General features: G+C 38.3%; 1 protein-coding gene and 1 non-coding gene across 2 annotated transcripts in view; both read right to left on the bottom strand.

Moving 5' to 3' along the window:
• The window catches only part of BUB1 (BUB1 mitotic checkpoint serine/threonine kinase), a 44,892-nt gene that overhangs the window by 3,412 nt on the left and 13,680 nt on the right, over positions 1–27,800 (bottom strand). Inside the window, exons 10-21 of the mRNA XM_059188412.1 lie at positions 25,022–25,281; positions 22,941–22,999; positions 21,528–21,656; positions 21,322–21,432; positions 20,249–20,348; positions 19,153–19,234; positions 16,409–16,583; positions 14,276–14,363; positions 10,280–10,518; positions 9,017–9,160; positions 751–866; positions 59–220 (exon numbers count right to left, since the gene is read on the bottom strand). Coding sequence (XP_059044395.1) covers positions 59–220; positions 751–866; positions 9,017–9,160; positions 10,280–10,518; positions 14,276–14,363; positions 16,409–16,583; positions 19,153–19,234; positions 20,249–20,348; positions 21,322–21,432; positions 21,528–21,656; positions 22,941–22,999; positions 25,022–25,281 — 1,665 coding nt within the window. The remainder of the gene's footprint in view (positions 1–58; positions 221–750; positions 867–9,016; positions 9,161–10,279; positions 10,519–14,275; positions 14,364–16,408; positions 16,584–19,152; positions 19,235–20,248; positions 20,349–21,321; positions 21,433–21,527; positions 21,657–22,940; positions 23,000–25,021; positions 25,282–27,800) is intronic.
• On the bottom strand, positions 12,542–12,681 carry LOC131808741 (small nucleolar RNA SNORA29). The gene has a single exon (XR_009344941.1). It is a non-coding gene; the product is annotated as a small nucleolar RNA SNORA29 (small nucleolar RNA).

The raw sequence follows: 27,800 nt of genomic DNA, 5'->3' as shown, positions 1-27,800 counted from the left end.
CACCAGCCAACGATGGCCTTCAAGCTCCTGTTCGCATCATCATGATGAATACACTTACTAGCAACGTGCCATAGCTGTAGAGATCCCCTACTAATACACTGCCATTCTGGAAGAAGTGGGCGGAATAGAATTTGATGAACATGTGTCGCATGCTTGGCTTCAGTCTCTCCATCAGCTGGGTCCCTATGTAGAACTCCCAGGGGTTGGCGGGCTTCTGGACCTGCAAATCAGGTGTGTGACATTCACATCCAGCCTCATGTTCTGGAAAAAGATAGTCAGAAAGCAACTTCCACCCCAATAAAAAATGTGGGGTAGAAAGTGATGACAAGGGGCGCCTGGGTGGCTCAGTGGGTTAAGCTGCTGCCTTCGGCTCAGGTCATGATCTCAGGGTCCTGGGATCGAGTCCTGCATCAGGCTCTCTGCTCAGTGGGGAGTCTGCTTCGTCCTCTCTCTCTCTGCCTGCCTCTCTGCCTACTTGTGATCTCTTTCTGTCAAATAAATAAATAAAATCTTAAAAAAAAAAAAAAAGTGATGACAAGCTAGGGACTGTTGCTCAAATATGCGACTTGCTGTGAGATCATTTCTGTGGCAAGACCCTTCTAAATCCTTGCCATATGGCTTTTGTTTCTTAATCGTGGACTCTAGACCTCAGTGAAATCACCATTGTCTTGAAAAAGAAAAAAGAGGCTGACAAACTCGAGTTCTAAAATTCATTTCTATACTATACAATGAAGCCCTCAGATTATTTACCTTTAAAACGAATTTCTGCTTATTTTTGATATCATTCACCTCTCCATGGGTAACTTCATAGACCTGGGCAAAGGCCCCTTCTCCAAGAAGGTGATCGACATAGACCAGCAAGGAACCTGGAAGACAGAAGAGTCAAAATGAAAAAAAAGGGCTGAAAACATTATTTCTGGTAAATTTTGTATTTGTAGGATTTTATTGGTGTTCACTTGCTTTAATAAATACAAATGGATATAGCTCCCTCCGGAGATATTTTTCTTCTTAAATGAGTTAAATACTGCTACAAAACAGCTCCCCTTGGTAAATGATGGGCCAGGGGAACAGAAGCAGCACTACTGGGTGCCAGGCCTGCCACTGAATGGCAGGAACGGGGCAGACATCCTCTCTTCACCAACAGTCTCATACCAAAGGCATAATGCCTGCGCTGTCTACTTGCCAAGACTGTTGTAATGTTCGAAAGCACACACAAAGATCCTCTGTAAAGTGCTGCACAAAGCTCTACCATATGCCTTTGGAAACCTCAAGTATTTTACACGTGGATAAAAAGGGCAAAGTATAATTGCACCAGTATTTTTAGCAGAATAATTACAATTTTTTATTCATGTAAAATTTTTATTTTAGAGGAGTTTTCAATTGGGGCACCTGGGTGGCTCAGTCATTAAGTGGCTGCCTTGGACTGAGGTCATGTTCCCAGGGTCCTGGGTTCGAGCCCCACATCGGGCTCCCTGCTTGGCAGGAAGCCTGCTTCTTCCTCTCCCACTCCCCCTGCTTGTGTTCCCTCTCTCACTGTCTCTCTCTGTCAAATAAATAATAATGATAAAACAGAATAGTTTTCAATCTACTGAAGAGTTACAAAGACAGTAGAGTTTCTGTTTACTCTGCACCCAGTATTTCTTTACCGTTAGCATTTAATAACCATAGTGCCTTTGTCGTAAAGATAGAACACACAATGGTAGGTTCCTACCATATCTGGATTTCACTAGCTTTTTCTTACTGTTTCAGGACAAATCCATCAAGTCTCATTGGTCTCCTCCACTAAACTGTAACAGTTTCAAACTTTTCTTTTAGGTGACCATGACAGTTCCAAGTATTAGATCAGTTGTAGAATATCCTTCAAACTCAACTTGTCCTGCTATTTTTAATAACAGTGGCATGCTTGGTTTGGGGAGAAAGACCACTGATATCAAGTTGTAACAGATTTTAAGTAATTAAAAAAAAAATCCACGTGTTCAAAATCAAGTTTTAAAAAAGTAGACTTCTGGTTTCTAGTTTGGCACGTTAAGGAGATTGGAAGTCATCTCTCCACCCCCACAGTAAAAACAAAACAAAACAAAACAAACTGAAAATCAACATGTCTTCAAAGATCCACTAAAGAACTGAAGTCAAAGGGCAAACTGTGGCCTCTGAAACTGGGGAGACAGACCTGTGGATACAAAGAATCACAGCTTGCCAGACAGAAGCCCAGGAGCAGAAGCCACCACTGGAGCCAGTACCAGAGGGATTATGACACAACTAACACCTCAGATCTCATTTAAGGACAAGACTGAAGGGAAACCCAAAGCTAACAGGGGAGACAGAAATAAGGGCACGAATGGAAGGTTTAGCCTCTACATTGAAAAGAAATAATAAACAAAGCCTCATCTCAAGCCAGATAAATCTTACATTAGAGGCCTTTTTTATCTTAGTTCCTTTTACCCAGTGGATCAGGTCTGGCTTCTAACAAAAACGACAAAGTATACTGAAAGACAAAAAACACAGCTTGAAGACACAGAGCCAGTATCAGAGCCAGACACAGATATAGCAAAGGTTTTGGAATTATAAGACCAGGAATTTTTTAAAAAAATTATGATTAATATGCTAAGGGTTGTAATGAGAAAAGGATAAAATGCAAGAACAGATGGGAAATGTAGGCAGACAAATAGAAACTCTGAGAAAGAATCAAAAGTGCTAGGAAAAAAGCCCACTATGACAGAAACGAAGATGTTCTTTGGTGACCTCTGCAATAGGCTGTACATGGCTGGGAAAAGAATTGTCAGCTTGTAGAATGTCAACAGAAACTTCCAAAACTGATCTGCAAAGAGGAAAAAAAAAATTTAAAAGATAGAAAAGAATGTTCAAGAGTTGTGGGACAATTACAATAGGTGTGACATATATGTAATGGGAATATTAGAAGGCAGAAGAAAACGAGAAAGGAATAGAAAAAATATTTAGAGTAATAATAGTTGGGAAATTTCCAAAATTAATGACAGACACCAAATCAAGGATCTAAGAACCTCAGAAAACACAAAGCAGGAAATATAGCCCCAAATCTATACCTAGGCAAGTTGTATTCAAACTGCAGAAAATAAGACAAGAAAAAAAAATATCAAAAGGTGCCAGAATAAAACCACTTACCTATAGAGAAGCAAGAAGAATGACATTGACTTCTCTGGAAACCACACAAACAAGAAGAGAATGGAGTAAGTGTTAAAAGGAAAAACGACCATGCAAAAATTCTGTACCCAGCGAAATTATCCCTTCAAAAGTAAAGAAATAAAGACTTGCTTACACAAAGATTAAGGGAATCTGTCACCAGTAACCCTGACTTGCAAGAAATGTTAAAAGAAGTTCTTCAGAGAGATGGACAAGGAGATAGACAAGAAACTCAGATCAGAAGAGTGCAGGAAAAAGTAATAAATTAAGATAAAATCTTTTCTTTTCTTATTCTTAATTGATCTAACAGATAAATGTTCTAAACAATAATTGCTACAATTTAAGTACAGCTTAGGATAAGTGAAATGAGTGACAGGATGGTTATAAGGGATAGGAGGGAAGAATGGGTAAAATTCTCTTATAAGGTACCTGACATCCCCTGTGAAATGTTACAGTGTTTTTTGAAGGTGGACCTGGATTCATTCTAAATGTATACTGCGAACTCTGGGGCAACTATGAAAAACAGTAGAAAATGAGGTATAACTGAAATGCTAACAGGGAAAATGAAATAATAGAAACACTCAATTAACACCAGAGAAGACAGAGTCAGCCTGGATGGCTCTGGAGGAGATTATGCTGAGTGAAATTAGCCAAGCAGAGAGAGTCAATTATCATGTGGTTTTGCTTATTTGTGGAGCATAAGGAATAACACGGAGGACATGGGGAGATGGAAAGGAGAGGGAGTTGAGGGAAATCGGAGGGGGAGAGGAATCATGAGAGACTGTGGACTCTGAGAAACAAACTGAGGGTTTTGGAGGGGAGAGGGTGGGAGGTTGGGTGAGCCTGGTGGTGGGTATTATGGAGGGCATCTCTCTATTTGTCAAATAAATTTTTTAAAAATCTTAAAAAAAAAAAAGGAAGAAAGAGGAGAAGAAAATAAAGGAAACAAAGAACAAGGGCAATGAATAGAAAACAGTAACGAATATGGTGGACACTACTCCAGCTATATTGGTAATATTTCCAAGTATCAGTAGACTAAATATACCAATGAAAACAGAAACTATCATGGTAGATAAAAATACAAGACCCAGCTATATGTTGTCTATGAGAAAAACACCTTAAAGACATATATAGATGAAAAGTAAAGGGAGGAAGTAAAATGGAGGAAGATATGACATGTTAAGATTAATAAATAGAAAGCTGGGATAACTATACTAATTTCAGACAGAGCAGACATCAGAGCAAGGAAAATTATCAGGCATAAAAAGGGGTATTAGATAATGACAAAGGATCAATTTTCCAAAAAGGTATAACAATCCTTAATGTATATTACCTCACCACAGAGCATCGATGTACTGAGGCAAAACTTGACAGAACTGCAAGGAGAACAGATGAATGCACCATTCTAGTTGGAGACTGTTACACCCTTTTATCAGTAATTGACAGACCCAACAGGCAAAAAATCAGTAAGGGCTTGACTGACTTAAACAGCAGCACTAATCAACTGGATCTAATTAACATTTATAATTCATTTAATTCATTTAACAACAGCAGACTATACATTCCTTTGAAGCTCACTTGGTGAGTGTTCCATAATACTCACCAAGACAGACCATTCTGGGCCATAAAAAACACATTTACTGAATTAAAAAAACAAAACAAAAACAAAGAAATCATGAAAAGTATGTACTCCAACCATAGTGGAATTAAACTAGTAATCAATAACAGAAAAGATAGCTGGAAAACCCCCAAATACTTGGAGATTAAAAAACAAATGTTAAAATAACACATCAATCAAAGAAGAAATCTTCGGAGAAATTTTAAAATATTGAACAAGAAGAAAATGAAAACACAATTTATTAAAATTGTGGGGTACCTCAAAAGCAGTGCTTAGGGGGAAATTTATAGGATTAAATGCATACGTTAGAAAGAAGATCTAAAATCAATAATTTTAGTTTCCACCTTAGGAAGCTAGAAAAAGAACAAATTAAATCCAAAGTAAGCAGAGGAAAAAAATAATCAGAGCAGGCAAAACAAAACAAAACAAAACAAAAAAGAAAAAAATTGTCCAATTAAGACTAAAAATACTAGAGCACATATCAGTGAAATTGAAAACAGAACATCAACAGAGACTATCAATGAAACAAAAAGTTCATTCTTTGAAAAAGATCAATAAAACCCCTAAGTCCCTACCAGGCGACCTAAGAATAAAAGGGAAAGGGCATAAAATACTAATATTAGAAATGAAAGAGAGGACATTACTACAGATCCCATGAATTAAAAATATAATAAGGGAATACTATGAACAATTCTGTGCCCACAAATTTGATTACCTACATGAAACAGACCAATTCCTTGAAAGACATCTTCTACCAAAATTCACATAGGAATATGAGAAAAGAAATCAAATCATTGGGGCACCTGGGTGGCTCAGTGGGTTAGGCCGCTGCCTTCGGCACGGGTCATGATCTCAGGGTCCTGGGATTGAGCCCCGCGTCGGGCTCTCTGCTCCGCTGGGAGCCTGCTTCCCTCTCTCTCTCTCTCTGCCTGCCTCTCTGCCTACGTGTGATCTCTGTCTGTCAAATAAATAAATAAAATCTTTAAAAAAAAAAAAAAAAGAAATCAAATCATTAATAGCTTTCCTAAACAGAAAGCACCACGACCAGATGGGTCCACTGGTGAATTCTACCAAATATTCAAGGAAGAAATTATACCAATTCTCCACAATCTCTTTCAGAGGACAGAAGCAGAATGAGTACTTCCCAACCCCTTCTATGAGGCCAGCATTACCCTAATACCAAAAACCAGACAGATAATACTACAAGAAAACTACAGAGCAGTATCTCTTGTTAACATATATCTAAAAATCCTCAACAAAATATTAGCAAATAAAATCCAAAACAAGTATAAAAAAGTTATTTACCATGACCAACTGGGATTTAATCCAGGTATGCAAGCCTGGTTCAACATTCAAAAATCAATTAATGAATCTGTCACATGAACAGACTAAAAAGAAAAATCATATGATCTTATCCTATGAAACAGAAAAAATGTTTGATAAAATCCAACACCCATTCATGATAACTTTCTGCAAACTAGGAATAGAGGAAAACTTTCTCAACTTGATAAAGAACATCTACAAAAAACTTAACAGCTAACATTATACTTAATGGGGGGCGGGGAAACCTAGATAAATGTTTTCTCACTAAGATTGGGAACAAGGCAAGAATTTCTCCTCTCACCAGTCCTAATCAACATTGTACTGGAAGTCCTGCCTAATGCAATAAAACAAGAAAATAAAATAAAAGGTATACAGATTGGGAAGGAAAAAATAAAATAGTCCTTGTAGAAGACAGCATGGTCTAGCCAGAAAATGCCAAAGAATCGACAACAAAACCCTCCTGAATTAATACATGATAATAGCAAGGTTGCAGGATACAAGGTCAATATATAAGTCAAATGCTTTCCCATGTACCAGAAATTAGTAAGTGAAATTTGAAATTTAAAAAACACAATACCACTTATGTTAGCATCCTCCAAACTGAAATAACTTGGGTATAAATCTAATAAAATACACATAAGATCTATAAGAGGAAAACTATAAAACTTTGATTTTAAAAAATCAAAGAAGATCTAAATAGAGATATTCCATGTTTATGGAGAGGAAGGCACAATATTGTCAAGATGGCATGTTTTCCCAAGTTGGTCTATAGATTCAATGGAATTCCAATCAAAATCCCTGCAAGTTATCTTGTGGTTATTGACAAACTGATTTTAAAGGTAATGTGGAAAGGCAAAATGCACAAGTTAGAAGGCTGACATTATCCAATATCAAGACTTACTATCAAAGCTACTGTAATCAGAACAGTGTGATATAGGTAAATAGATAATTCAGTAACGAAAGGATAGCCTTTTCAATAAATGCTGATGGAACAGGTGGACATCAACATGCAAAAATGGATCTAGACACAGAACTTACACCTTTCAGGAAAGGTTAACTCGAAATGGATCATACACATGAATGTAAAACATGAAACTATAAAATCTCTAAAAGGTAACAGAATAGCTAGGGGACATTAGGTTTGCAGATGATGTCTTACACACAACACCAAAACATGGTCCATGGAAGAAATGAATTGCTCAAAATTTAAAAACTTCTGTTCTGCAAAAGACACAGTTAATTGAAGGAAAAGACAAGCCAAAGACTGAGTTACTATCTTTTCCAAACACTTACCTGATAAAAGTTATCCAAAATACACAACAAACTCTTGAAATTCAATTAGGAAAACAGGGGAAAAAATTCAGAATTAAGAAATCAATCAACCTGATTTTTAAAAAATGGGCAAGAGATCTGAATATATATTTCACCAAAAAAGATACACAGGTGGCAAATAAAGATGAAAAAAATGTACATCATCATATGTAATTAGGGAATTGCAAATGAAAAACAATAATGAAATACCATTACGCATCTATTACAGCAGCCAAAACCCAAATTGCTGACAACACCAGATGATGGTGAGGATATGGAGTAACAGAGCTCGCCTTCATTGCTGGTGGGAATACAAAATGGCAGTTTGGCGGTTTCTTACAGAAGTAAACATATGCTCCCCTGTTTCAGCCATCACAATATCCTTGATATTTATCCAAATGACTTGAAAACTTCTGTCCACACAAAAACTGCCTAGGAGTCTTACAAAACTTGGAAGCAACCAAGATGTCTTTCAATAGGTGAACAGATGAACTGTGGTACATGTGCACAATGGAATATTTCCCAGCGATGGTGAAGATAGAGCTTTCAAGTCATGAAAAGACCTGGAGGAATCTTAAATGTGTATTGCTGAGTGAAAGAAGCCAATGTGAAAAGCTTGCATATTGTGTCTTTACAACTATCTGACATTCTGGAAAAGGCAAAACTATGGAGACAGGAGTAAAAAGATTAGTGCTTGTCAGGGTTTTAGGTAGAGGGCAGGCCTGATGAGTAGATGGAACACAGGGGATTTGGGGGGGCAGGGAAACTACTCTTGATGATTCCGTAATGATGGATGCCAGCCATTATACATTTGTCAAATCCTACAGACCGTACAAAGAATGAACCTGAATGTAAACTGTGGACTTTAGTTAATAATAATGTATTAATGTTAGTTCATGAACTTTAACAAATGTACCACACTAATGCAAGCTGTCAATAGGAGAAGCTGTGTGTGTGTGTGTGCGTGCATGTGTGCGTATGTATAAATTATCTTGCAAGAAGTCTTGCTTCCACTGTTATTTATATCCACCCTGTTAACCATTTTTCTCAGTTTTGAGTATGCTTCAAGGGTTCTCTAGAAACAGCACTGAATATGAGTATATGTTATCTTCCCCCTTTTAAGAAATATAAGACAGCATATAATACTAGTGTGCCCATAACATGTTTTGGACATCATTCCCTATCAGTACAGAGCAAGCTATATTTTACTGTACAGGTATCCCTTTATTTATTTAAGCAGTCCCCCAAAGACACTTATGTTGTTTCCAATCTACTGTTTTTACATGCACATATGTCATTTTGAATGTATACAAGCGTATCAGCAGGAAATTCTTAAAAACAGATGTCTAAAACTATGCATTTTTTACTTTGATAGATATTACCAACTTGTCCTTTATAAGTAATAGTCCCAACAGGAATCAAAATCCGACAGTCATGGCTTAACAAAATGTTTTCAGCTTAGTACTACAGATAATCTATAACTCTTTATTTGAGGGAAGTGGCGTACATAGGTGGTACCAGAAGAAGAATCACATATGCATAAATTACCATCGACTTTCTACATAGAAGCAAGAGATAAAAATTTTTTACCCATATAGTCCTTACCCAGTTGAAACTCAGTCTTGGGCTTGATGGCTGGAAGTTTACACTGCCATTCATAAGAATTTGGATAGGATCTCACCGGCTTAGAAAGCTCAGATAAAAGTTTGAGAATCAACGTATCATCCCATGGATTCTCAACAGTCAAGTCTTAAAAGAAATGGGAACATAAAAAAGAAAATGAACTCAGTACCCAAGAATTTTCCCAAAGAAACTACAGATAAAACAAGTAGAGACATTCACTAAATAAGATTTCAAAAGCCTTATCTTTAAAAGAGCATTGATTCAAATAATAACCATTTGCAAAAATCAAAATGGCTAGTGATACACAATTCATTGTTATTTTAGATCAACATTTAGTTGTGAGAAAGGAAATGAACCCCAAAAGCATCTGTTCCACTTGCCTGGAACTGCTAGATTCTGCCTTTAACATAATTATGTCTTAAAGGCCGAACTGGATATCAGTTAGTTCTAACATCTCCCACTTCTATCTACAAAATACAAGGACTTTCAATACTTATATTATCTATGAGGAATTTGGATGCATGAGAGGTACTTTGGGTTCACAAAAAAGAAATCATTTCTAAAAAAGAATAAAGTTTCTGCTCAGTTTAGCATGCTATAAAAAATTATTTTAGTGGTAGTTTTTGAAGACTAATCCAGCATGATTGACATTTACGTAGTGTTAAGTGTATGTAGGACCCTGTTCTGAGTAGTTTATGTTTAATAATCTACTTGGTCCTTATAAGAAGACTCTGAAGTAGGATCATCACCCCTCCTCCATAGAAAAGGAACGAGAGCCACAGAGAACTGAAATGATTTTGGCCATGATCACATGACTGCCTAAAGTGGAGCTAGGATTAGAACCTCGTCAGTCTTCAGAGTCTGTATTCTAAACCATGATGCAAGACTACCTAAGACTGTTCCCGTGTAATTAGGGGAAAGGAGTTAAGCCCTGAGCTGCTTACTTGGCTGGAAAATGGGGGTACCTGTCTTAAATTCAATGCCTGCCATAGTAGCCCCTCCAGTTCTAACTCCCTCCTCCAATGGTAGTGATTCTGATACTTTCTCAAATTAAAACAAATTAATTTGCCCTTCCACTGCTCTATGTTGTGTCACACTATGATCTAGTTTGCAAGTTTTGTCTGAACTTGTATTCTACTCAATGACATTCAAGTCCCTGCTCTTTGAGCTTCTTCCACAAAACAGCTTTTACTAGGCTATTGTCCTGATTCGGGGACACAATTAAGACTGAACATCTGTTCGTACTTGAAGCGTTGACATTCTCAAGTGAACTAGTCTGCGTCCGTTCTGCTTGGTGCCCGGCACCAGCGCCGGGTGGATCTTCTGCGACGGTGAGGTTAGTGTCCGTGAGTTTACAAGCCTCGAGGCTCTGTGCCACCTCACTGGCCAGCACACCACCTGCTGCAGGCTGGCTCCCACGGAGCAAGGATGCTGAAGATATGTCTGCAGGGAATGCGGCTTCTGGGGTTTTCTCTTGAATTGAGCTGGATGTGTTAAAGGGATAGACAAGAGGAGACAAAACCCATGATTACAAGTCTATTGGATGTGATCACATGAAAAAGTCCCACAAAAGTTTCCTTTTCATTCTATAAATGACATTTCAAAACTGCCTTACAAAGAGTTGATCAAAGCATTTTCTTCAAACAAATACATGCAAATACCTAGCCAGTACAGTATGAATAGAGATAAAATCAAAGACATGGTAACACAGTCAATAAATAGGCAAGCTAAAACAATGTATATTCTTTGATGGGAAACATGGGGATGGGTGGGTTTATTTCCCCAAGATGTCATCAAGCTGGGAATCAAGACTGAATATTGAACTCTATCCCAAAACAGCTTCTTGTATAGCACTGAAACAGATAGAAAATGTCATAATCCAGCAACCTAACAGTTTCTTTCTCTATACACACATACATAGTTGATCTGTATTATTTAGGGATCCCATATTTGTGTATTTGCCTATGTGCTAAAACTCATTCGTGATCTCTAAAATCAATTTTCATAGCGCTTCTGCAGACATGCAGGATGTTGAGAACGTGTCACCCAACATACACACTCCCGGAAATGGAATAAGGCAATGCTCTGTGTTCTCATGTCAGCTTGCACACTGTAAACCAGTGTCCTTTCACAGTATGTTTAGTAATATATTTTTCTGTGTTTTTGTGATTTTACCGTTTAAGACGTCCCTCTAAGTGCAGTGCTAAAGTGGCTAGTGTTCCTAAGGTTGAGAAGGCCGCAATGTGTCTTACAGAGAAAATATGTATTAGATAAGCTGCATTCAGGTATGAGTTTTAGTGCTGTTGGCCCTGAGTTCAATGCCAATGAATCAACCATAATTTATTAAATTAAGGTGTCTCTAAACAAAATGTTGTGAACAGAGGCTCGCAGGAACCAAACTAGGAACAATGGTTCAGTGTTGGGAAACTCAGAGTTTGCACTGACTTTATACAAAAGAATGAGTGCAAACAGTAAGATTCGACTATGTACGTATCTCCACACACATCAACTCTCCTCCACCTCTATGCCACACATACACCAACACATGTATAAGTATGCACCACTATAAAAATACACATGTACATGCAACTTCCTGTTGCATTCTTACTACTTGACAGGCATTTTTTCTGGAAGGAATTTTTTTGAAAACAAATTAGGTTTGGAATAATTTCAGACTTAAAGAAATGTTGCAAAGATCATAGAAAATTCCCATATACTCCTCACCCAATTTCCTCAAATGTTATCAGCTCACGTGACAGCAGATCCTCTGTCAAAACCAGTAAACCAACATTTGTCGTAGTACTCTTTTTTTTTTTTTTTTTTTTTTTAAAGATTTTTATTTATTAATTTAACAGAGAGAAATCACAAGTAGATGGAGAGGCAGCCAGAGAGAGAGAGAGAGGGAAGCAGGCTCTCTGCTGAGCAGAGAGCCCGATGCGGGACTCGATCCCAGAACTCTGAGATCATGACCTGAGCCGAAGGCAGCGGCTTAACCCACTGAGCCACCCAGGCGCCCTTGTCGTAGTACTCTTAACTAACCTTGAAACTTCAGTTGAATTTCACACAGGGCCCTTTATTTGCTCCCGGATCTAATCGTGGATACCATGTTGTATTCAAGTTACTTACGCCTCTTTACACCCTTCTCATTGGTGATTCTAAGTGTTTCCTACTTTCTCCTACTTTCCCAAGACCTTGTCAGTTTTGAGGAGTACCAGCCAGGTATTTTGTAGAGTGTCCCTTAATTTGGGTTCCTTTGATGCTTCCCTCATGACTAGACTGTGAAGAATGTTTCAGAGGTCAAGTACCCTTCTCAATGCATAACTATCATGAGCTGTCACTGCGAAATTAACCTTGATCATTTGGTAAATGTGGCATCTGCTAGGTTTCTCCATAGTCCTATCATGGATTTTAGTCACTACCTGTCATTTAATTCAGTGGGTGTATGCTGGAATAGAATAATTCCCTGGTTCTTTCATATTAAAAATACTTTCAATATTTTAATTAATCAATTTTCTGTTCAGCCATTTCATATAGGAGGAGGACACGAGTAAGTCCTCCCTCTTCAGATCATGGCAATTTTAATCTATCCCACAAGCATAGCCAACAAAATCTATTATTGGGAGAAAATGTGGTAGTCAAATGGGAGTATTTTCAATGCTTGATATTACAACAAATCAGATATTAGGGGTATTCATGCACACAGAAACAATTATTTTCAAACATATATAAATTGTTCCTAGCTGAGTATCCAAATTACTGTGAGTGTATAAGTTATCAGTAAAACCCTTCTCCCTTCTCCATGAGAATTTGAGTTTTGGTTACTTTTTTAGCTCTTCTCTCCTGAAAACTGGAAAGCTCAGAGTTTCATTGTCACTACAGCTTATGGTGAACAATGACCATGACTGGAACTGTGTGCTGGACTGAGAGGATTAGAAATACATGCTGGGAATCCACAGGCTCAGGCTTCAGGTATGAGGACCTTAGTAATGGGCCTATTCTTTGTGGGGACACGGGAATCTAAATCTGTAGTTTGCGAGAGCCACTGACACCCACAGAAATAAGGTTTCTAACTAGGGAAACTTCTGTACCTTGGTCCTAAGGGTTTCCTTGTAACTTAATTATCTCATGCGGGTCAAAGATGATAGTGTCTTGGATAGTTATTTCCCTGACAACTGATTTTTGTCCTATATATTTCTATGTTAATCTTCTGCCAAGTGTGGCTTATGGCTTATGACTCTTGTGAGTCAAAAGTTTAGTCACATGTAGAAGATTCCTCGTGGAAGGTGACAGACTGCCTATCGGGCAGAATTTTAAATTAAAGGCAACTTCTGCTCATCTGCATTGATTGTATTATTAGGAAGTTAAGTATTTTCTATATGCTTATTTATTTATTTATTTATTTTTGTAAATTCTGCTCAGGTCTTTCATCCAATGGGGTCTTAGTTTAAGAAGAGGTCTTTGATAACAAGAGGCAGTACAACATAGTTGTGAGAGCAAGGCTTCCGAAATTAGAGATGTGAGTTGAAATTACAGTGCTGCAAATTAGAAGTTGTATGACTTTAGGTCATTTCTTAACTCTCTAGACCTGGTTTCCTCATCTGTAATGGTGGGAAAGAATAGTTCCTACAACTAAATTTACTGTAAGGATTAATTATAGGATACAGTACATAAAAAGTATCAGCATTACAATGGAATATAACAAATAGTCAAACGATTACAGCCACTTTCAGTGTCTGTTACATTAACCAAACTTTCAAATACGATGGAATTTTACTTCTGCAAAGCCCTCATCTATGCTATGCCCCCATTTTGTATCAATACCTAAGAGGCTTAAACATTCTATTGTCTTCCTCTTGAAAAAAAAAATGATTGCTTTTCTCAATTAGAATGGGTATAAAGAAACAAGTATGTGTTTGCTCACTTCTGCAGTAGTCTTTACACTTTTACTTTGGCTGGTAAGAGTTAAGTGCAGTTCTGTTCTCAAAATGAGTAGAAGTCAGTCACAGGAGCTACTCCCACCGAGACTCTCTGCAACCCCAGCTGCTTCTCTCACTGCCCGGATGGACCCAGGGTTTAGGTTTATCACTGTTTGTGTAGCTATAGAGAGTAGCTTCTGGCTTATACCTGCAAGTCAATGAGATCTCATTTGCCTCGAAGGGTTGGAATTAGGTATTCTGTTATATCCTCAAAGCAAAGCCAGAGTGACAGTGGACTGACAGAACCACACCCGCCCTCACATACCTGAACTTTCTGTCTTTTGAGGGTTCTCCCACGTTTTCTTCACAAGAATCCAGAGTCACATGGACGTACTCTTTTGCAACCACATTTTCTGAAATATATAGAAAATAAGACACAGACATTATGCATGCAAATGATTTCATATGGCTATAAAGTCCAGAATTTCTCTTACATTGACTTTCATTATAATTTCAGAATGGTGTTCCATGATAAATTGTTCCATAATATTTTTAAAATGGGAAAAAAATTACTAAAAAACTTTTTTAGTAATTTTTTACTAAATTATTTATAATTATAAATTATTTGTGAGCATTTCAATTTTTTACTAAATTATTATTTATAAAATTATAAATTATTTGTGAGCATTTCAACTTTGCACATTCAATCCTTCAAGAGAAAAGAGTCCAAAGGGTGGCAGGACTGCTGTGGGCAGGATGAGCCCCCTGTGGAGGTTTCAGGTAGGGGCAGAGGACGCACCCTGCTTTAGAAGAACCTGAGGACAAGGACGTGGAGAGTGAAACACTGAAATGCATCTGGAGGGCAGAGATGTGGGTGTCTTTCTGTCTGACTGCTTTATTTAGTCAGTTAGTGTTAAGTTGATTAAACTGGTTTAGAGTGTTTACATCAGGAAGATACCTGGTAATACTAACCACCACTCTCTTTAACTAAAAACAAATCAACAAATAAAAACTATCTACAGAAAGACAAACTAGTAAGAAATGTGGAGTGTGGGACGTCTGGGTCTATCAGTTAAGCATCTGCCTTCGGCTCAGGTTATGATCTCAGAGTCCTGAGATGAAGCCCCGCATTAGGCTCCTTGCTCAGCAGAAAGCCTGCTTCTCCCTCTTCCTCTGCCTGCTGCTCTGCCAACTTGTACTCTCTACTTCTCTGTCAAATAAATAAATAAAATCTTAGGAAAAAAAGAAATGTGGACTATTTATATATGACTGATATATATATATGGCAAAGCCAAGTATTACACTGGGCTAAAGTTTTTCAGATATTGAATCACCAAACAGGTGCTAAAACTTTTTAGAACTAGAACATTAGCTCCTATTTATCTAACCAAAGTGCAAATACTCCAAGAATAGCCAATATTGACTCTGAAAGACTCGACTGATTAAACTTGTTTTCCCAAATGGAAAATACTTTAACATTTTTTTGGTTAAAGTAGCAACCTTGTGATGGCACCTGGCAATTGTCCAAATTCCAACCAAACTCTCCTTTAAAATATAGAAAAGAAAGTTAATATACTGGGTTAGTTCTTTAAAAAATTTTTTTTACTCCTCAGTTAAAAATCTTTAGGTCTATAGGCTCAGACTTCACATTAAAATATGCTTCCGTGTAGGGGAGTGAAATTCTTTGACAATTCTTTCATTGCATTGCTTTGAGGAACAATTACTATTTTTAATAAAAAAGTGTCAACAGTGACGGAATTTGGCTAGTAAAAACCTCATCAGAATGGTAAAGTGGTCCTTAATTGTCGATATAGTTTGTAGGTTGGTACTTAATAGGTAATAATTATCTGTGCTCAATGACAATGTCATCTATTAACATTTAATTCAGATAAAGATCTTTGATATGCGAGTGTTAGGTTTAGGGGAAATAAGAACTATCTGTGCATTTTATCATTACTCTCTTGAAGTCAGTCACTAAAAAAAAAAAAAAAAAAAAAAAATGTTTTTCCTGAGTGTAGTACAACTCCAAAGTAATAGAATCTGTAGACACATACCAAGGACTAAAATTTGCTATTTGCTACTCTTAAAATACAAATGTTCGTTACTTTTTGCATTCAGGTAACTTGTCTGTCATGGCCATTTTGTTTGTAATAAACGTAACATCCACCTATCTCCTGTACAGATGGGTTGGACTTGGCATATCTGCCTCTGAAGGCTTCTGTAGGTTTTTTTCCTGTTCTACCGATAATCTCAGTTACTAAGTTTCTAAAATGTGCAGGCTTTCAGAAAACAGAATGTCAAAAGAAAAAGATCATACATGTAATAATAGAGTGAATGGATTTTAAGTTTCCTCTGGATGATCTTTAAACTTCCATTTAGAATTTCCAAGAAGAAAGCCTTAATCCTGAAAGAACTGAAGTTGGTAGAAGACAAGACACTCCAGTGGCGTGTCACACACCTTTATCCTCCAGAGAAGGCCCTGTATCCGCAGGTGGTTTGTGGAAAGGTGTGGATGCAAGCTGTGCGGCAGCCGTGAAGTGTTCTGGGCTCTTCGGACTGGGCGCCAGGGTTCTATTGCAGCGGACACCCCAGACGGTTGAGTCATCCAAAAACTCTTCAGCGTGAGGTACTTCCTACAACACAAGATGAACTGGAAAAAAAGCAACAATCTCCCCGTTTTGTCATTTAACTCTTTGATACTGCTTAAGATGAAAAAAAAATGAGGAATTAAAGAGGAAACAGATGTCACCTCTGGTTAACATAAAGTCAAGGACACCAGGGTTCTGTTCATCTCCCCAGAAGTGGGACATTTCATCTTTAACACAACCCAGTGCAGTCACACTGTATTCAAGGGTCGCATTTTATTTTTCAAATTTTACTCTTTTTAATTTGAAAATTCTAGACTTGGAATCATGAAGACCGTGCAGAGAACCCACACACACTTTGTCAAACTCCCTCTGATGGTAACACCTTACGGAATCCTGGTGCATTTGTAACTACTAAACAATCCTACCGGGGAGCCTGGGTGGCTCAGTGGGTTAAAGCCTCTGCCTTCAGCTCAGGTCATGATCCCAGGGTCCTGGGATCGAGCCCCGCATCGGGCTCTCTGCTCAGCAGGGAACCTGCTTCCCTTCCTCTCTCTGCCTGCCTTTCTGCCTACTTGTGATCTCTGTCTTTCAAATAAATAAATAAACAATCCTACCAACTCTGGACACTGCTTGGATTTCATCCTTTACCCACTCAGGTCCCTTCCTTGTTTCAGGGTCCAGTCCCGGATGCCATGTTGTTTAGTCCTCATGTCTCATTGGGTCCCTCAGACCTGCCAGCTGATTGGTCTGTCCCAGTCTTTCTCACACAGACATTTTTGAATACTGGTCAGGAACTGTGTGGAAACTCTCTCCCCTTTAGGGTTAAATTTTGGCCTTTTCTCATGTTTAGACTGGGGTTATAGATTTTGGGGAAGAATATCAGGGATATAGCTCCCCTTATTAGGTCTCATTAGGGGAGACATGATATGAACACAACTTATAACTGATGAGGTTAACCAAGCACCTGGTGAAGGTGGTATGTGCCAGGTTTCTCCTCTGGAAGGACCTATTTTTCTCATTCCCGACCCTTATTTGTCAGAAGCAGGGGATAATATAGCCTATACTCGAAAGGAGGTAAACTGAGATCCATCTCCTGAGAGAGGGCTATCAAAGAATTTGTGGACAGATGTTAAAACAACTACAGTAATAATTTGGGTGAGATACTACAAGGTCATACAAATATTCTCTTTCTTCCTAAAGTTTCACTTACTAATTTTAGTATTCCCTGTGGAGTTTGCCTAGAATAATGATTACTGTGGTGTTCTAATGGCAATTTTCTATTATCACTCATTCCTTCCACATTTATTACCTGCAAGGTAATAAATCACGTTCTTCTGTAAGGAAGGTTTATTTTATCCTCTCTCCCATTTGTTTATATGAATAAGGATATTTATTTTATTTCTTGGGTTATAATCCAATACTACCTTATTCTACTTATTTTCTTGTTGGAATTATATCAGGTTTGGCCAGGGGTTTATTCAGGGTTCCCTCCTGAATTTGTTATGTCATCTTTTTTTTTTTTTTTTTTAAACACTTCCTTACTTTCTGACACCACAGGATGTTCTAGGCTCATCTTGTATTTTCCTTTTTTAACTCCAGAATAAGCTATTTCTCCAGAAACTAAATGGTCAAGTTTTAGAGTCTATATACAAAGACAGAAACTGCTAAGTCAAAATTACGCTTGGCAAAACTCTTCAGTTGCCAATAAAATGCCACCCATGGTTTTTATACATAGTGCAAAGTTTTTACGTAGCCACCCTATCTCTTCCAACTCTGGAAGAAAAATTGGCTGTTTGTTTCTTCAGGTGGACGCAGGATAAAGCAATCGGCTTGTACATAGGGACAGGAGATAAAAAAATCACCGTGGCTTTTTGGTCAAAACATATCTGGTTGAATAGTTCAGTGAAATGCATCTACTAATTGATGCACTGTACCTGAAATCCAGTCCATTATTTGGAAATTTTTGAGAAGGTCAAAAAGTTCATCTGAAGGATTAGTGAGCTGAGTGATAAATTATTCAGAAGAATCCACTGTGGAACTAAAATTATGAGCCAGGGTTTAGCACAGCTCTTCAGCACTAATCTCTGACCCATCCCAGTCAGAGGACCAAGCCGGGGTGAGTGGAGAGAAAGCACACCACACGGTAACACTCAGGGTTAGAGGGGAAGCTGCCCACGGGCTGGACACAATGGCTGCCATGACAGAAGAATGCTGTGGGCCGGCCAACTGCTGACACTCGTCTGCTGAGTTATGCTGATGATGGACGAGTCCAGTGTAATTCAGACTTGGTGGGTTTTCTAATATTCCATTGTAGGCCTCGCTTTTTGAGTTGAGGAAAATATATCCCCCAATCATTCCTCCTGCCACAAGGAAAGGTTCTTTGAAGGCCAGGATCCTATCATTTTTCAGTTTCTACATCTATCACAGTGTATGATACATAAAAGATACTCGAATAATTACAGAATAATGTTTCCCCAAACCCACTCTTCACATAGCATTGTATTTTTCAGCACAATTTTACATATACTATCTCATTTGATTGGCATATCACTTGGTTAAATGAAGGAGAGAGTTGTTAAGACCCATTTCATGGATGAAGCAGTGATTTACCTACATTGGGTTTTGAAGGAAATCTGCTTACAGAGCGTTCTCCAAACATCCTGGCTCCTGCAGGTTTATTTTTAGGCTGTGGTAATCTAAGGAAAGATTTATAAAATTATAAATTATAAAATAGGCTAAAGGAAATACTATCATATAAATGAGACTCTTAGGAACATTCTCCACTTATTTAATTAGTTAATATTTACATACACATTCCTTACGTTTATAGTAGTTGCAGGAAAACTGAGTGCAAACAGAATAACTTGACTGTGTATATAAAAACAAATCTACAGCACCTTAACGGAGGGTGGAAAAATAGAAAATCTCTACTACACTGAGTTATAAATTTTAGGAATAAGAAAAGAGGTAAGGCCATGGCCGATAGCACATCATGGATACCATACATTTTATTTCTGATCTCTAGGCCTAGGTTTAGCTATGGAATTTCCCTCTGAGAGCTGGTCAGACTGTTTCCTTTCTGCTTCAGTAGGAATCTCTTCTATGCCATGATACTCTTAATTCATACTGACTTCTTTTTTTCCATGGTTTAAACTGCAAGCTAAAAATTCCTGGGGCTACCTACACTACTCCCACATCTGGCTCCCTAAGGTAATGTCTTTCAGCTTAAAACATCTCTCTGCAGCATGACCCAAAATAAAAGTCACTTCCTTTTTCTGTATCAGTCCCATAAATATAAACAGCAGGTACGGATACCTGTACTGGTAAATTCATTCACCCTTAATATGATTTCAAATCCATGGAATCCCTCAGTTCTCTCATCCTTTGTAACCACACTGTTTTCCTGGCAACACAGGCTTTTGCCGTGTGGGAGATCTGCTTTCCTGTAACTCCTGTGTGATAATGTAGATCTGGAGGAGGACTTGAGCAACCAGCTTTCCCATCACACGGTTAAAAGGCTTGCCAACGGCAGAACTGGCCCTGGGACCCAGACCATTTAGTCAGCAGGTCACATTTTCTCACTACCTTGAGTCCCAGAGGAAGCTCTGTAGCACTGCCTGCCAACCCACCATATCTCTTCTGGAGGAAACACTGGCTGGTCATTTCTTCAGGTAGACATGGGGTAAAGAAATAACTCAATGATTCTTTACCCATAATTTTCTTTGTTTCCATCTTCGAACACAGGAAAAGTAGATGTCAAAGAAGAGATGATCTTATTGACTCCCCAAGCCCCAGAAGACCTTGCATTTTCTGCATTGGAGTGAAAAGCAGAATTTTACTGTTGTATTAGGAAAAAAACCAGTATACTTGATGCTAAACTTCCCCTACAAATAAGAAAATGAAATAAGAGCTTTCAGAAAAGAACTGATACATTTTTCAAGTACTAGGTAATAAGTCCCTTTGTAGTGAGTTGAAGTGACCTAACCACGGTCACAGGGTTTAACTCTCAAGCCTCTAGGTCTTGAGTTCCTGCCACACATGAAGCCCAGTGTTCATCATTCTCCTAAAACACTGCACTTGTCACCTGACTCACTGAAAAAAGCTCTTCTTTGGCCTTATTTCCCATTTCCTGTAAGAAAAAAATTAACCTGTTAACTTTATATTCCAAGGCCTCCCGAGTCTAATGATCCTATTTATCTTTATCATGATCTCTCTGGCTTCCAGCATAAAACCGGAGACTCTATAAACAAATGTGGGTTCCACCCATGCCATTCCTCTACTGGGCAAAGCACAAGTCATGCCTCAAGTGTTCAGGTTTTCTTGGCCATCCCTTATGCACCAGGATTTTGTCCTTCTGTAGCACTTATTCTTATTATTTTAAAGGTTTTATTTATTTGACAGAGAGAGAGAGACAACAAGAGAGGGAACACAAGTGGAGGGAGTGGGAGGGGGGAGGCAGGCTTCCAGCTGAGCAGGGAGCCCGATGTAGGCATTGACCCCAGGACCCTGGGATTATGACCTGAGCCAAAGGGGGATGCTTAATGGCTGAGCCCGCCCCTTAGCACTTATTTTTTAAGAAACAAATCTATGACATACTGAGTACCTTTTCAAACATGGTCGTATTTTTTTACTTCACTACCCTTCTGTGACAAGCTAACCAAGGGGAGGACAACTTCTGTATAATCCTTGATATTTCCTGTGGCAACCACCTGCAATGCCTGCACTTAGTAGCGTTTAAATAAATTATTACTTTGAATAAATGAATAAATAAATAAATAATTACTTTGAAACTGGGCCTCAAAAGCATCTTCATTTTGGTCTAGAGATGGCCATTCATCTTTGTCATCAGAAATATCAGGAAGTGTAGGAGCCTGAAACATATTCATGATGAAACCTTAGAAGAATAAAGAGAGTCACTGTAAACATGATTGCAAAAGCGCTTTCATTAATTTGTTGCCAGATGCTACACATTCAAACCAAAGGCTTTACCTAATGCTTCCTTTGTGTGCACGGTGGGTGACGGCTGCACCCTGGATGGGGTCGCCTGAACCATTCCCAACGACGTGTTTGGAGTTGTGTGAAAAGAGCCTGTGTTAACAACCTTATGTGTTTCAGATCCTACGGGGAAAAAAAATTACTAGTAGAGGAATCAGAAATTTAAAAGGCACACAAATTAAAGAGATTTAATTACAATGAAAATGTTTTATAATTACTGATAATAATAAGGACTTCTATTATTACTGCGGTTATATCACTTTCATTTTTATTTTTATAACAATAGCCCCACGAGGTCGGTAAGGTAGAATCCTCTTACGGAAAAGGAAATCAAAGTTCAAAGAGATTAAGTGGCTTGGTCTAAGATCATTATCAAATTAGCGGGTTGTCATAAATAGCACCCTTCACTCCACTATATCCCCAGAAATACATGTTAGTAATAGTCACACCGTGAATCTTAAGACTGGCCTTCCATGTTATTCAGCTGGAGTCCAGAAAAAGGCAACAAGTCCCCACAAAACCCAGGCCCTGTCCACTCAGACTTCATCTTCCTCCTTCTTTGATTCACTCCAGCTGCCTGGGCCTCTTCGCTGTGCTTAGACGCCTTCCAGCCGAGTCCCACCTCGGGGCTCTGCACTCGTTCATCCCTTCTGCTGAAACAGGTGGGCCAAGCTAGCTGCATGGGCAGCTCCCACCTTCGAGACTTTATCCAAAATATCACTTTCCTTGGGAGCAGCTTTCCTGGTCATCTCTGAAACTCCAATCCCCTCCTCCATGACACTTTCTTTCCCCCCTCTGCTTGGGTGGGGGTTTTGTGCTTTCTGCTCCTGACTGCATTCCTCACTGCCTAGAACAGTGCGTGGCATCCAGCAAGTGTGCGGGAAGTGTTGGTCAAAGGCAGGGGCGGCCAGCAGTTCCAAGCAGCATGGCTGACCACTGAACAGTCACTGAAGAGGAAGCCAAAGCCACATGGGGGGAGTGAGGGAACAATCCATGTATCTTATTTTGTTCATAGAACTTAACTTTCATGCAAATGCCTCTAACAAAGTAGTACCTAAGAGAAGTAGAAGACTCCTAATTAAACTTGTAACCTCTTTTCCTACTTACTTTACAATACGTTAAAGATGACTCTTATTTTTAGTAAAGCTGCTGAGAAATTTAATAAAAAATGCTCATAAGTCTAGTTTCCAAAGGACTCTAGGTACTAAGATGTGACTAGGAAGTGCATTTCTACCTTTACTTGAGACGGTCTGGGGCTTATCTAACCCCTAAATTCTAAGAATAGGAAAGCGAACACCCAAGTTCACACAAGTCTTCATGAGCCACAGACACCAAACAGATCTCTCAGTGACCTGCAGGAGTCTGGGCAAACAGGTCAGAAAGAAATTTATTATAATTAAACATTACCTTCTTTTATCTCGGCTTGACTCTGTGGCTTGAATTCATGAGTACTTTTAGTCACACATCTGAAAGAGAACTCTCTTGAGACACACTGACTCTCCAAAAAGAAGAGTAAAACTGTCAGCAATTATAAGCCTATTCTTAAAATACAGATGGAAGTGTTTAGGTCTATAGTGTAAGCAAACAAAATGTTTTATTATTTTCTTTCATTCATAGCCATAAAGGCCAGGTACTACATGTTTGCTAGATGCAGCGAGCCTGTATTTTAACATCATGATGATCATTCCTGTATGCAGTAGGGCAGGATAATGGCCTGATTCAGATGATTTCCATTTATTACATAGGCTCAAGGACTCACACCCAAGTCCCGGCCTGGGTGCCCAAAGCAGCTAGCCAGAGTCATGTTATGGGAAGCACTGGGGTGTTTTAAATGCATGGGCTACCCTTCGTTTGACGAGCCAGGAGCCACAGAGCATGGGTCTTCAGATTTTAAGGGTTATCAAGAAACTTTAAAAATGGCTATAAGACATTTATATCAGTTTTTGTTGTTGTTGTTGTTTTTAAGTCCAGGAATGATAGTGGACATCATCTATCTGTTTAACATTGTTAGCATTCCCTCAGCAGGGACCATGTTAGGAGGTAAAGTAAAAAGTACAACACACTTAATTTAACAAATCCCCACCCAACTGTCTTGAAAACATGAGTTTTTCTTCGAGATTCCAGACAAAGTCACCTTTTCTCTGCCATGGTAAGCTAGTCAGAGTACCAACGGGGTCCATTTGGTCCCTTGACTGAACTAGGGTCAAAGTCCATCCGAGATGCTTCGGACTGAGATCTGAACATTCACTGGGTTAAAGAGTTTCACGGTTTTATAGGGATATCTGTGTCTGGCTCCTCTACCCTCATGACTCCCATCTCTGGGGACGGTTGGACACTCAACACCTCTTTGGGCCTCTCACTGCTCTCTTGTTTGTATTATTTTATAATTGTATTAGCAATGAAGAACTAATAAAGTCATAGCCCCAAATGATGCAAGAGTTCTTTTTTTACATACACACAGGATGACACAGGATATGGGTCTGAATTATTATCCTAATGTGAGTGAAAAAGCATTTTCAATCTTATTTCCAAGAGAAATCATTGCTATAAGTTAATCTTGGATACTGAGAAGAACAGTACTCATGAGTCATAATCTATGCTAAGGAGTTTAGCCCAAGGGGAGGGTGCCAGGTACACCGGAGCTCTCATTTTTTTCTAACAGAACAATAAAATTGCTCTATGTAAAGAGAGCATACCAAAGTTACTGAAGATAAAAATTTAAACAAAGCAAGTTATTGTGACATTAATTTGAATTTCTGAAATCTAGGAAAATCCCGCAAACTTAGGGGAAAAAACCTCCACAGCAGCATACAGATATGACTTTGGCACATCGTGGAATGGATATTTATCCCAGATTGCTGCTGGTGAAGACAGGATTATGAGAACACATGTCAAGAAACTATCTGGATGGTAACCATCTTTCCATATATTTAGTCAAAGCCTGCAAGAAAGGCTGAAATTTTGGTTCAATAGGTGTATATTTTCTAGTTACAAAAAAATTGTTGTGTTTCATTGTACTGAAAATTTTTAATTCTAGGGAGAAGTATGAAGTAAAATAAATCCCCAAAAGAAAAATAGAGTAATAAGTGAAAGATTTGGGGCTATTCTGGTAACTTGGTTTTTCAACAACATGCCCATCTAAAAATTATTTTAAAGATTATTTATTTATTTATTTATTTGACACAGAGAGAGAGAGAGAGAGAGAGAGAGATCACAAGTAGCAGAAAGGCAGGCAGAAAGAGAGAGAGGGAAGCAGGCTCTCCACTGAGCAGAGAGCCTGATGGGTACTCGATCCCAGGACCCTGAGATCATGACCCGAGCTGAAGGCAGCAGCTTAATCCACTGAGCCACCCAGGCGCCCCTAAAAATTATTTTAAAAAGAGGAGTCATTCATCTTTTACACACTGTTGTTGACACTGCAGAACATATAAAAAAGCTGATGAGTGCCCTTCATGTCACTATCCTCTCTAACACTACCTATGCCTTACCTGTCATCTTTTCTGGTCACTGCAAACATGGAGTCTGTGTCTGACTGGGCTGCCAACGGACCAGGAGGAGATACACTCTGACTGATGGCCGGGGACACCAAAGTGGCAGTGATAGCATTTGCCATAGGAGGAACAACAGGAGTTGTCTCTCTGGGTTTCTCTTCCATGTTCTTTGAGGTCTGATGATTGATAGCTGGAAGCGACGGGGCTCTCAGGTCCTCCTGGGAGCTTACACTTGGTCCCATACATGCTGGATTAAACTTTCAGGTTAAGCAAACAAACAAAAACACCACAAACAAAAAACAAACAAACAAAAAAAAACAATTAAGTCCAGAATATTACTAATTAGACACTACAGCTTTTCAAAGAATGGCACCTGTCTTCTTCAGTAGCTTCCTTTCCCCCTGAGACATCCCCATCCCCTGTCTGGTATTTTGAAATATACAGCCAACAACAACAAAGACCACTTTCTGGATGGATGCTTTTTGTAGCTTTTTAACCATAGACAACTGGCAGCTCATACCTCTAACCACTGAAATAACCAACCCCTACAGTTTTATCTGTATTTAAGAACTATCTTATTTCTCTTAATTTTGAAAGAGGATCAACAAATCAATCATCAAATGCTCAAAATTATTTTCCTTCCATTAAAATAAACCTGGTAGCCATTTTCGCTCGAATGAATAGGAAATGTGAATATAAATTCCAATAGAAGCTGCCATAAAAGCACAGCTCACAATGGGAAGGTTAACAAGCTCTTCTAAAACTTTTGTTCTTTTACTCACATGTATTCAGACTGTAACTATATACTCTTATGTTAAAAAGTTAAAGGATATAAGAGTTAATTCTTCAGCATAAAAAAGTATTCTCACAAATTGTTAAGAAGAACACCAAATACCTAGGGCAAGAATAATTCTTTCACAAACAAATGGACAAAATATAAAAAGTTCATTTGCACTAGTCATCAAAAAAAGTAATTAGAAATGACCTATACCATTTTCTCTCTACCAAACTAAAAGATTAAAAAGAATCATAATCAATTCTGAAGAAATAATTTGAAAAAGAACAATCAGACTTCCTATACCAGATATCAAAACTTACGACAAAGGTATATATATGCATATATACAATATGGAATGATCAAAAAGAAACCGATCTTGTATGTTAGGATGAAATAAAAGAAGTTTTTCATCAATGGGGAAAGGCTGAGTTGCTCAATAAATGATTTAGGGGCAACTGGAAGCACATTTGGGAAATACATCCTTGTGCTACCACAACACAAAAATAAGTCCCATGCAGGGAGGCTTTTGGTTAGAGACCATGGCTTGAACATGTGCTTTATCATTTACTCCCTCCAAAAACTCGCCAAAAGGACAGGCAAGAGATTCTGACACCTGAAACAGCAGTGGAGAAAGCTAATCTGTGGAAAAGTTCAGACATTTAGATACAACTCAGAATGAAAGTGAAAGTGGAGCCACAAGCAGGAACACCAAAAAAATTCTGGGGGATCAGGATTTCCCTCTAGAACATTGTGCCCAGCCAATTTATCACCGACATGTGAGGGTAGAAGAAAGATGCTTTTAGACATGCAGGAGATCTCAAAAAATTAATCTTTCATATGTGGCTTTAAAAAAAAAAAAAAAAAAGCTCTTTGGGGGCTACTTGGGTCACTCAGATGGTGAAGCATCTGCCTTTGGCTCAGGTCATGATCTCAGGGTCCTGGGACTGAGTCCCACATCAGGCTCCTTGCTCAGCAGGGAGCCTGCCTCTCCCTCCCCCTCTGTCCTCCTCCCTGCTTGTGCTCTCTCTCTGTCTCAAACAAATAAATAAATAAATAAAATCTTTAAAAAAAGGAAAAATATGTAACAATCCAGTAGAAAAATGAACAAAGTCCATCAAAGTCAATTTAAAAAAAAAAAGACAAACAGCCACTAAATGTATTGTTAAAAATCCACATCCACCTGTGATTAGAAAAAACACATCAGATGGTTGAAAATATTTAGGATAGCTAATGTTAGCCAAGTGTACACAAGAAACACATACTTCTATTCATTACTATGAATATAAAATGGTAAATTTTTGGAGGGCAGATGGGCAGTATTTTAAGTACACAAACTTCAGCAATTCTACTTTTCTGTATCTTTCCTAGAGAAATAATATCATATGTACAAGAATGCTGACTGCAGCATGGTTTGTAACAGTTCCCAAATGATACAGGCCCTTCCTAAAAGGAATGATAGAGGCTGTGTTGTTATTAAAGTGAGTTAGACCTCTATGTAATAACTAGGAGAAATCTGCAAGATGGGTTAGGCAGCAAAAGCAGAAAATAAATTGTATTTATACAGAAACTTCAATTGTATACATATTTATGTGTTCATGCACAGTAAATTCTGGAAAAACACAAAATACAACAGTTAACAGTAAAAGAGGGCATTCATTTATATACATGTTATATATATATACATATAACTATATACACACATGCATATATACAGACATCTTTCCATTGCTTTTATAAAATCAAATGTTCATGAATTTTTATGATTTTTAAAAAATTTAAGAAATTAAGGTATTACTAGATAGTTACATGTACAAGAATGAAACTGGCCCACTTCTAACACCATACACAAAAATAGACTCAAAATAGATTAAAGACCTAAATGTGGACTTAAAACTGTAAAAGTCCTAGAATGGAACATAGGCAGTAATTTCTCTGACATTGGTCTTGGGAACATTTTTTTAGATATGTCTCCTGAGACAAGGGAAACAAAAACAAAAA

This window comes from Mustela lutreola, chromosome 9 (assembly GCF_030435805.1).
Source record: "Mustela lutreola isolate mMusLut2 chromosome 9, mMusLut2.pri, whole genome shotgun sequence".
Classification (NCBI taxonomy): domain Eukaryota; kingdom Metazoa; phylum Chordata; class Mammalia; order Carnivora; family Mustelidae; genus Mustela; species Mustela lutreola.
This window is presented reverse-complemented; position numbering and strand designations above follow the sequence as displayed.